General features: G+C 39.4%; 1 protein-coding gene across 2 annotated transcripts in view; it reads left to right on the plus strand.

The window, feature by feature from the left end:
• The first annotated feature begins 2245 nt into the window (after window positions 1-2245).
• LOC108972799 (Ig-like and fibronectin type-III domain-containing protein 2) overlaps window positions 2246-11552 on the plus strand; it is a 42685-nt gene continuing 33378 nt past the window's right edge. For both annotated transcript variants that reach the window (XM_018939613.1, XM_018939612.1), the window contains exons 1-8: window positions 2246-2336; window positions 2423-2608; window positions 2674-2805; window positions 2894-4007; window positions 4080-4293; window positions 5008-5281; window positions 5423-5653; window positions 8603-8955. In XM_018939613.1, coding sequence (XP_018795158.1) covers window positions 2255-2336; window positions 2423-2608; window positions 2674-2805; window positions 2894-4007; window positions 4080-4293; window positions 5008-5281; window positions 5423-5653; window positions 8603-8955 — 2586 coding nt within the window. In that variant the 5' untranslated portion in view covers window positions 2246-2254. The remainder of the gene's footprint in view (window positions 2337-2422; window positions 2609-2673; window positions 2806-2893; window positions 4008-4079; window positions 4294-5007; window positions 5282-5422; window positions 5654-8602; window positions 8956-11552) is intronic.

Raw genomic sequence — 11552 nt, forward strand, 5'->3', positions numbered from 1 at the left:
ACTTGGCCCACATTTGTTATCTCTTCACAACACATTTTTCTTGTTATGCCGTTGTTATTTCTCATATTATTCTACTTTTCATCTTTTCCAACATTCTATCCGCCTTCGCATCTGATGCATTCTGGGCAACTTCATACTCATTAGGCTACTTAAGGGATTAGGTAGCAGCTCTTACGTGAGTTCAGTTATATATAGTGTGGCTATTTAACGGAAAATACTCATGCAGCGAGTGGATCCCTGGAAAGTAAAAACATTTTAGTATAGAAATAAATATTTTTTTTGTGTGTGCTTGTGGTCTGCTACGCAGCTAGTTGGATAAAACAAGAAGTTTTTATATTGCTACTAGCGACTATTAAAGAAGGCTCCTGTGAAATCTGTTTTTTGTGAACCTTCTAAGAATTGGCTCTTATTTTGTAAATTGAATTTACGAATATTTATCGTTTTCTAAAACAAAAAACCTGGTATACAAAATGATTCTGAATTATCATGTCACCTTATAGATAATTTCGGTTTTACTTCCGCATAAACAAAATGTGTAAAATTTAGTAGAAAAAATTTTAGGGTACTTGAGACAGTGGGCACCTCGATGAAAATATCGGAAGTCAGAGAGACAAAAATACGTGCCAAAGTGGATACTTGTTCAAACTTTTAAGACTTAACATTGGTTACTTATTGCTTTTATCACAAACAAGAACTTTAAGTTTTACAATGGAGACATTTTGTACTGAGATTTCTCTAAACTTTTTCTGGAGCTTTCCCAAAATAAGATATTATTTGTACTAGCTAATTATTATTACCGAATGTTGAGCTTGCTCTAGAGCCAAAAATGGTGGTGGTCTTAAAAAAGACTCAGTTTTATCAAGTCCCCTCGTATTGCAACTGGCTATTTAGCACCTGCCACGTATCAAGTGTTTGCGTTTTTGTTTAACTTTTCCAAATCTTCCATTTCCTTCACTTTTTGTTCATTCCGTATTTGTTTTGTTTTCTTCAACTTTTATGAGCCTGTTTACACTGTCGCTATGCCCGACAGCTGGCTGTTAGAATGCTCAGAAAAAGTACTTCTAAAGCCTTAACTAAAGTTTGGGTTATTATTATACCTTTTAAAGTATGAGTTTGTTGTCAGGATAGCACACTTTTAACGAGTTGGTGTTGCTTGTCAGAACTTAATTTGTTTACATTAAGTAATTAAATATTTAAAACTGATGCTGGTTTCGAATGTGTTTGAATTTAAAGACTTATAAGTTTTATTTCCCGTTGAATGAGAGGGTTTTCGAGTTAGCACTGTCCTAGAATCGCGTGTCGGTTCTCATGAAAATTTCTGAAAAGTTTTCATTCCGGCGAAATTAGAACCCATGATCCACCGATCGTTCGGTGGTGGTTTCTTTCGCTTTGATATAAGTTTCGATCCTTGTGATGGGTTTCGAAAGATCATAGTATCCTAATAAGGAGTTGAGGGCACATATAGTATACTCAGACTAAATTTCTTTTTCCTTAAGCTTCTATTATGGATGTTGGCTAAAAAAGCATAGTCTGAAAGAAGACGATCGCTAGACTATAAAAACATGCGTATAAGAACAAATTGTATGTTATTTCTTAATGAGTTTCGTAGCCTTCTGGAACCTTCAACGTTGGGTAAACATTTTCTCGCCCCAACCTAAACTTTGCATACACAAGTGCATACTCCTTCCTTTGCTATATCAAACATAAGCTCTTTGGGTGAACTGGGCTTAGCTGATATGACCACACTTACATTTCCTCTTCGAAGAACCGAAAAATCTTCAGATAAGAAAAGTTGGATCAAAATTATCTGATAATCCAGTATCTTAAGTGTATTTTGCTTTTCTGGTTGTGTGTGATTCCAAATTAAATGTTTCAAGAAATAAGCTTCAGAGCTTGGGAGCTCCACCCCAGTCTTCAAAGAACTTATCAAAATTACTGAACATTTAAACAAATAATTACCGTAGTTATATTGAATTTAGGCCACTTCCTATACGCAGTGCTAAGTATAAGATCTACATCTATAGGATCTTCGGAAAATATGCACGAACATTCGTAGTTTTGTAAGTAGCTTCAGTTAAAACTTCAAAGCTGGTGTGCTACCGAGGCTGTGAAAATAATTTTTTAGAATTCTAACGGCCTTTTAGTCTTTAGTTTCAAAGTAGTTTATGTTCTTCATAAGAAATTATTTATGGTCCCCTGAAAATCTTTATCACACATACTATTTTTTATGTCTCTCTTCAGGTGACCGTTATTAATGGAAATAATGTTTAAGCTGCTGGTGGTACTAACAACATCAACGTGCTTATTTTCGACTGTTAATTCCGGTGTACCAATTGGTGTGTACAAAAACTTTTTAATTTAGAAAAATATCTTTAAGAAACGTCATATACGTCATTTTCTACAAATATCTACCTCGTTGTAGCAACTGGTGGTCCATCACTGATCTACGAAGGCAAAGACGCCTTGCTCACATGCGTTGTCTCAGAGAACCGCGCTAATCACACAGTGATATGGAAGAAATCCGACGAAATACTCACTGCCGGTATGGTGAGAGTGACGAGCGACACACGTGTAAGTGTGTTGCATGACGAAAGTGAATGGAAGAAAGGTACCTACACGACAAAATGATGACCAGGGGTAAAATGTATTAAAAATATATGTTATTTCGTTTAGATCCCAAAGGACTCGAGTCTGGCGGTGAGGTGTGGGTGTTACTAGTGAAGCGTTTGACTACCGAAGATTCAGGTAGCTACATCTGCGAACTGAATTCGGAGCCCGTGCTCCGGAGCATACATATACTCACAGGTAAGTGTTGGAAAGCGAAACTCTCGTTTTCGGAATGTGCATCACTCAGTATAAACAATTTTTCATATTAACAACTTCCTTTGTACAGTCAAGCAGATACCCAACGGAAATGATAACATCACGACCACCACAGAGTCGAGTGATGTCTATCTAGTGCCGCCGCCACTCGACGCCACAGACAATCGTTCGTTTTGGCGTGCGCCCACGGTTGCGCCTCAAATCACACACGATTTCACCGAATGCTGTGAGCGCGCTAACGTCACCGCCGAGTGCATGGGCTTCTGCAATGTACACAACATAATCGACGGTACGACGGGCATAGAGCCCGAAGCTTGTGAGAAGGATTTTCCAAACATTGTACGTTGCATGGCGGATGGACGTGATCATGTGCCCTGCTGTGTGGACAAACAGATACCGGATTTGTGTCAGGATATGTGTCGCGGTGAATACACACCTTTCACGGATCTCCTAAAGACTCGCGTATCTTGCGTACATCATACCCTCAGTGGTTTGCAATGCATACTGCAGGGCGTGCAGAATATACCCAGTACACCGACGAGTGTTACAGTTGATCATGTGTCGGAGACACGTGTCACGGTGCACTGGTATGAACCGGAAAAGTTGGCGCATAAAGTCGCCTATTACAGTGTGAATTTAACGGCGCTACACAGTTTCGATGAGGATGAAGTGTCCAATGCGTATGCATGGAAGAAACGTCCATTAGAGCAGACCATCATACGCACAGTGCCGGTTAATCAGACAACGCTCACACTACAGGATCTTACTCCGCTCACAATGTACGCGATCGTGGTGACCGCGCATAATGATTACGGTTCGAGTTTGCCCAGCGAACGTTTGCGTGTGTTCACTCATACCAGTGAGGTATTCGCACCACGAAATGATGATGCCGAAGCTTCTGCTTCGGTGGAGAGCATTATGCCGGAGCTGCCAAATATACGTAGCTGTTGTGAGGCCAAAGGCATGACGCATCGTAAGTGTCTCGATAAGATGTGTGATCCACAGAAGACCGATCTCGCTACACTGCCCGACTTTATGGTCTGCGCACCTTGGTCCAATATTACCTTTACTTGTCTGGCAAATAAAATCGATCACACACCCTGTTGTCGTGCGCGTGGCATACCGGCTGTGTGCTTTCCGCTATGCTCAGGCAAAATATCAACACTAGACTTTAGTCTGTTCAAGTGAGTATTAGAATTTGTGATGCCGAAATTATTCCTCTTAAGCGACATATATTGTTGTAAACTTTTTTCTAGGTGCCTACGCTTCATGTCCGAGTATAGCAGCTGCCTCTTCCAGGGTTACGGCGTGCTCGCTGATCCACCTTCGATGATACGTACGGTGGCAAAGGCCGATAATTTTATAATTTTGGACTGGGATAAACCCAAACGCTTGGCCGACACAATCAGCACTTATCATGTCAAGTTTAGACGTTTGGGCGAAGGCGACGACTATCTGACTGTGGTGAAGGTAAGTCTTAGATGAGACTGTTGACAATAGGTGACCAGTAACAGTAGTAAGTCGGTGGAACTGGATGGGGTTGATATCGAAAGCACTACGTCACAAATTTAAGGGTGTTGTGGCGGAAACATTCCCTATTAATTTTGAGGAATACAGCAGCATTAACGGTCTTTATCTGTTAAAACTCCAGGTCCGTTCCTTTTATTTAGATTCGATTATTATGGAAAGTATTTTGGCCCGTATTAAGTATTGACTTATAATGCCAAATAGTTTTGATGAAGTCAGATTTGAGAGTCTTTGCCCTTCATCCAGGTCTGTTCCTTTTGCTTAGAATCGATTGTTCGGGAACGACCTATTTTGGTCGGTACTAAATTTTGGTATAAACAACTGTCTACTTTTCCACCTTCCCGTGTTTAGCAGTTAGCCTTAGAGCTCCTCCGTCTTCTAGGATACTCTTAGTAGTTTTAGCTCTACCGGTAAAATTATACAGCTTAGTTTAGCCGAAGCTCCTTTGGATTTTGCTCGATGAATTATTGTCGGTTCGTTACTATTGACTAGTCGGAAGAGTTTCTCGATCCATAGAGTTATCTTACTTATACTGAAGCTAATTAAGGGAGATCTATAGCTCTAATTCTTCCATACCTCGAAGTTAGGCATCTGATTTAAAAGCGCTCATAAGCTTTGTAAACCCTTAAAAACATTGTATACATTTTTCCTCTCTAGAAAAACCCACCACTCATCTTGGAGGGACTTGAACCCGAAGTCTACTATGAATTCTACGTAGTGTCTGTGAATCAATATGGCAAAAGTGAAGCTTCACCACGCCTTATTACACGCACACAACCCGCCGAGGCGGCGGATGAGCCCGAACCGGTTTACAATATGACAAAATGCTGTCAGGCATCCGGCTTGCTGCCACAATGTGCGCCCCTCTGTTCGTACAACATTAAATTGTCGGATATTGAAAAGCTTGGACCGGCGTGTCGGGCACAAATGTGTAAGTAAAAGCAATGGAGTGAGAAGTGAAGATAAATGTTTGACACAAATTTAATTTAATATTTTTGTAATTCATGCTATGCTACATTTTCTCTCACTTTTCCTATCGCCCTCTCTCTTTTTTTCTCGTGTCTCTTTGTAGCGGTTATTGTGCGCTGCGCCGCCGGTGGACGTGATCATACGCCCTGCTGTCAACGCCGCGGCGTGCCCACCGCTTGCATGACCATCTGCCGTGGTGTTATGCCGCACTACGCGAACGGCGTCGGCAGCAATGCGGGCGCGCTGAGTGGCAGCAGCTATAGCGGTAGCAATGGCACGACCTCCAGTGACTGTTTATCGTACGCGGGAAATATTTTGCAGTGCATCGAAGAAGGTGAGTGAAACGCTAAGTACTTGCTTAGTTGTTGACTTAAATTTAATGTTTGGTTGTCAATGGCGCAGGCCGAGGTTGTCGGCCGGCTGTCTAGGTGCGCTGTTGATTGTATATTGTAGACATTTATGTTAATTTTATTTTTATTTATTTTTTATCCTGAATATATATTAAGTTTACGACGAAGTTGATAACACCCAGAAGGTACCGTCGGGGAGCCTAGCCAGCGTAGCTGAACCATGTCAATGTCGTCGTATATCTCGTACAGCGGTATTCGCCGTTGCCAAAGCGCGAATAACCATACATCTTTCGTAGAACCTTTCTCTCGAAAATTCGTAACGTCAACTCATCAGATGCTATCATCGTCCATGCCTCTGCGCTATATAGCGGGACGGATATAATGAGTGACTTGTAGAAATTGGTCTTTGCCTACTCAGTCCGAGGTATCAGTTATTGACAAGTATTATTCTGCGTTGGATTTCCAGGGTGACGTTGTTGCTAGTGTTAACACTGATTCCAAGATAGTCGAAATTATCTACGATTTCAAAGTTATTACTGTCAACAATGGCGTGGGAACCAAGGAGCGAGAGCGACGACAGCAGATGAATATCTGCTAGTTCTCCAGGCCTAAAGCCACACTGCTAAGGTCAAATCTGTTTGTTGACGGTAGGCTCTAATCTGTCATGCAGTACGATCGATTAAACAATATATACGCTGTTGAGGAGACTTCTCCCACGGTAGTTGGTGCAGATTGTGGGGGTTTCCTTTTCGTGGATTGGGCAGAACATACTTAAATCCCAATCATTGGGGATGGTTTCGTCCGACCATATTCTGCAAGAAGCTGACGCATACCTGATAAGGAGCTCCTCGCCGTCGTATTTGAATAGTTCGGCCGGCAATCCATCAGCCTCAGCCGCCTTGTTTTTGATTAGGCGGGTAATTGCTGTAGTCGCTATACTATACTACAATATTGGAAGAAACTTTCCAGTTCGGATTACCATAGCATATAGCTGCTATTAAAACAGATCGATCAAAATCAAAGTTAACGTTTCTACTTAAATTTTTTGTTATTTTTTTATTATTGCTATTTGAGACACTACTGGTTATGTCTGTAATAGTTGGTTTTCGCTGTTATTGTTATTCATACTTGTTGATATTTCTCAGCACACACACATGTGTTGCTTTTATTTGCCCGCTCAAGCGAAATAAAGTCTAGTTGCATGCTGCTCACATGCTTGCCACACTCATTTATTTGGCATTTTATTGTTGTCTGCACTTTATTATTATTGTAAAACATAGTAAAACAAACAGTAAAATTACATTTCATTGTATTAACCTGTATTATTGTTGTCAAGTAGCAATCGAGCCAACACTTACACACTCAGAGGTCTGCGCTGGCATTCAACTGCAACAATCTTGCTGACTGCCACAGCTAAAGGCAGCAAATGACAACAACAATAGCAGTGCTAGTTACGGCTTACAGCAATATTAGCTTTGCGCTTGCTAGACAATGAGTGACATCAACAGCCTTTGTATTTGCCAATTAAGCAACAATTAAAGCCAATTTGATTGAGCAGCTTGTGCAAATACACATACATACATACATATACTCATACACGCTTGCAAGCACTAATTTGCGTTTAAATTCACTTAAGCTCTCAAAGACAGCCGAACATACCACGTTTTCTGTATGTATACAAGTAGAATTTGTACATATTTATTTACATGTCAGCCTACACTCAAGTTAATATTTACCTGTGTACTCGTATTATGTGTGCACTTACACACGCATAGGATCATTATCGGCGGTTGCATCTTCCGCCAAGGATATACAAGTTTTGGAAGTGGTATAGAGAAGCATATATTTTTTGTTATATTGTTGTAATTGTAATATAAAAATCTATTTTTTTTCCTGATAATAAATGTGACAATGTTATATGATCTTCCAGTTTGCGGAAGGTTATGTCCTTTTTCTGCTTGCTATTAAGTTAGGATAGTTAGATCGCCCTAGTCCCTCAATTTTTGAGATATGGGTACCAAATCGCGTCCTTTTCTCCTTATCGTAAGAAAGTGCCTTCGTGCCATATGGGGCACCCACTAAAATAGTCCCCTTTTTTATCGCAGCTGGACGGTCTGCGTCTATATCCTTTTCTTCCTTATATATATTTTTTTCTTAATTCCTCGAATGTCACCTAAATAAGGTATGGTTGGCATCGTTAACTGGTTCGTATCCGTAAATATGAGCATGATTTGCTGTCCCAGGTTGTACAGGTAATTTCGGAAATACCTGTGACCTGGGAGCCTCTGTGTTAAGTACTAGTCCACCTCGCACTGTTTTCTGCTGTGCCGCATCTCTTTATCTATAATGTGTCCATCTTCCTTTGCGCTCTATTGTCCATCGGTCTTCCTAGAACTTAGGCGATCCTGTCCGCTAACTTTAGCAATTGAGGATTTTTTATCTGACGGCTTTTGATATAGCGTCTCTTGACACTCTGTTGTTGTTTTCTTGAAGCATTCCTCTCGGTTGTGGATAATTTTTTTTATATGCCTAACCCTAATCTACTGGTACTCTTGATCAGGGACTGCTTATGGCGTATTCACGGCTAAGAACACTAGTTCGCCAGCTGGAGACCTTGGTGGTCTGACAGTTAGTTTAAGTAGTTCCTCGAATCACATTTTTTTACAGATTGGATTATATTAGATTTCTTTAGTGGTTTTCATTTCATTATTACGATTCAGTCATTAGTAACAACTCTGCAGTCATCAGTTCAGCCACTTAAAACTATCTCTAAGCATTTTATTTCAACAATTAAATTGTCTTTAAATTACCTACTCACCTCCAAAAATTCTGAAAAATTTGGCTTGCCAAATAATAAAGCAATAGATCTCTTTATAAACACTAAATAATTTTTGCGTCTCTTTCTATCTTTTGCTCTCACTTTATTTTCACAGGCACCGAGAGCATACCCGGCCCAGCTGAGGACGTGCACGCCATTTCGGTAACAAATACCACAATTAGCTTGACTTGGCGTCAACCCGGCTACGAGGCAAGCGCACCCACCGCAGCAACAACAACAACCACAGACAATGAAGAGGAGAACACGAAGAAAAGCACTACTCCGAGTACCGCTGGCAGCGCGAACAATGGCGAGAACAACAACAACTCCGGCAACACTAATGACATTGCCACTGCTGGGGGCAGTGATGCGTCGACGTCCAACAGCGCTGATGATATCGATTTTATCGTGCAATATGGCAAAGTCAATAACATGACACTCTATGAGACTGTGGCGAAACTGGAAAATGTGAGTAGCAAGCGAAACATACACACATGCAAATATATATAGAAATATACACATCAATGTTCACAAATCCATAGCAAGTGTGTCTTAAACTCTTCGTTGGTTTTCAATTCACTTGCGACCAGCAACTTCAATTGACAAAGTTGGGCTTTCAAATACACCCACACAAACATAAATTCACTCAGTTAGTGGCATCGAGGCGCTTGTTTGCTCTTGAACTGTGGATTCGTATACATATTTGCGGCGGCTGGTCGCAACAGTCACAGAAACAGTTGGATCTGTGGGGACACTTCATTTATTACCGTTTCTTTTTGGGAGTTTTTGTTGGTTTTTCTCGTTTTGTTGGCCTGCCATGCAAATTAGCCAGCTTAGCCGCTAGTAGCAGCTCTGTAACCAATGCGAGTGCATTTACATTGTAGCATTCTGGCTTCGACTTTGGAATTGGTTTTGGCTTCTCGAATAGTTGGCTTTGTTTGCTGCTGGGGACTGTTGCAGGCCTCCGGATAATATCGCTGCGCAGCTGGGCTGCCATATTTTGTAGCTGTTTAATTTCGGAACTGTTTGCTTGGCTTAATTGTGTTTGCCGCCTTGAAAATTTTGGCTTTCCAATTGCCAATATTGGAATTTAAAAATGGTTGCATTCAGAAAAGTCGTCTAATTAGGTTATTTGTATAGATACTTTTGAAGCTATGGATTGAGAGACGATGACGAGAATTAAGGAATCATTTCGATTGGGCTGTTTTGTGCTAATGAGGCTATTAAATTTCGGAGAAATTAAAATCCTTGGTAATATCTCTTCAACGATATATTATAAATGTTTACATGCTAAGCTAGTGACATTATTTTCATATAATCCTGGGTTACATGAATGTGCGTGTAAGTTTCTGAGGCATTTTTAATCCATGATTATTATTATTGCTTTTGACCAAGCTAATGTTAAATTAGAAAAAATCACGAAAACAAAAAAAAAAAAAAAAAAATCCAAAATAAGAGTCAGCAGGGAACGTCAGAGAAAACAAAAAATATATAGAAATATAAATGGTGGGCATGAATAGCTGAATATATTAAGCCATGTCCCTATGACTGACAGCATATATGCAAATACCACTCGGTTTTTGAAATATCAATATGAAATCCTACAAGAGCCATTTTCTCCCCATGAAACAGTGCATTTGCTGGAATCGGGGATATAGGACGACTACAGTATATAACTCTTATATAAGCTGACGGATCAAAATAAAGTCCTTGTTTGAAAAACTCTCTTATTTGAAATATTATCTTTACAAAATTCAGCATAAATTAATTTCCAAGGCAACGCCACAATATCTATTCGTATTGTTTGTCGATCAAAGCAAAATTTTTGTTTGGAAAACTTTTTTATTTGACAAGGTATCTTCACGAAATTTGACATGGGGTACTATTATTTTATTTTAATGGTGTTATCTTCGCATAACTTGTTCAGAAAGGAACACTATAGCATATAGCTGCATTACTTCTTAAATGAGCGGAGTTTTTTTTTTTATTTGACGATATATTCTCAAAAAATTTGGTTTCAATTTATTTGACTGTTTACAGAAATATTAATCTCCAAATAAATTTTTGAGATCGGACTACTATAGCATATAGCTGTCATACAAGCTGAGCTCTCGAATGGAAAATTGTTTTTTGGGAAGGCTATTGAAGCACCGATGTCCAGTTACGGAGAAATTCCACAATTTCTTCCATTTTTTGAGCAATCCTCGTAAATAGCAGATGAAACGACCGAGAAACCACGCTCGCCTTTGCACGCTTTGCAAACTTGCGCACACATATAGTAAGATAATACATAATAACGCGTAGATAAATATTTGAAATGTTGTTGCTGTTGTATTACTCGTACAACTTATTTCCAGCTTTTGTTTATTATTATTGTTGCTGCTGTTATGTTTCAACTAATACGTTGCCCTTTGCTGTAATATTTATATTATTCCTATGAAGGTTTACTTATGGTATATACATATATATGTATATTGATTTACGTTAAATTAAACACACACATTTGCAATTCTATCCATGCATAGCGTCCTTTGCTTTTAGAATGCGTAAGCAGCATTATCTGCTCAAATACGCCGGTGTATGTGTTGGCATTTTACTCCGCGTCGCGCATTTGCTGTGCAAAACGCTCTTAATAGCTTTTCTATTGAGGTTGATAATGATGGCGGCGTTTCGCTCTTTTCACAAGTGTTGTTAAATTGCTGGTGAAGTGGTGTTGTTGTTAGTTTAAAGTGCGCTAAAAGTTTTTGCCATCATTGATGAAGCGCTGTTTTGCGCAGGTTTTTGAAATCGTTGTTTTTGTTGGTTTTTCTCCACATTTGTAAAATAATTAGCTATAAATATAAATTATTACGGATTGCAGTAAAGTTTATGGCTTTAACGGTACCACTAATGATAGTTTGCGATTTGATATAAGTCATAGTTTCATAATTTTATGGGGATATTCTACTCTAGAAATCAAATTTTGGGCATTGTTTTGAATTTTATTAAGAAACAAAAAAATATTTTTACTGCCCATTTTTTATGGTGTCTTTATTGATATTTTAAGAATAAAATTCAATCGTTCT

This window comes from Bactrocera latifrons, unplaced genomic scaffold (assembly GCF_001853355.1).
Source record: "Bactrocera latifrons isolate USDA-ARS-PBARC rearing strain unplaced genomic scaffold, ASM185335v1 scaffold_427, whole genome shotgun sequence".
Taxonomy (NCBI): domain Eukaryota; kingdom Metazoa; phylum Arthropoda; class Insecta; order Diptera; family Tephritidae; genus Bactrocera; species Bactrocera latifrons.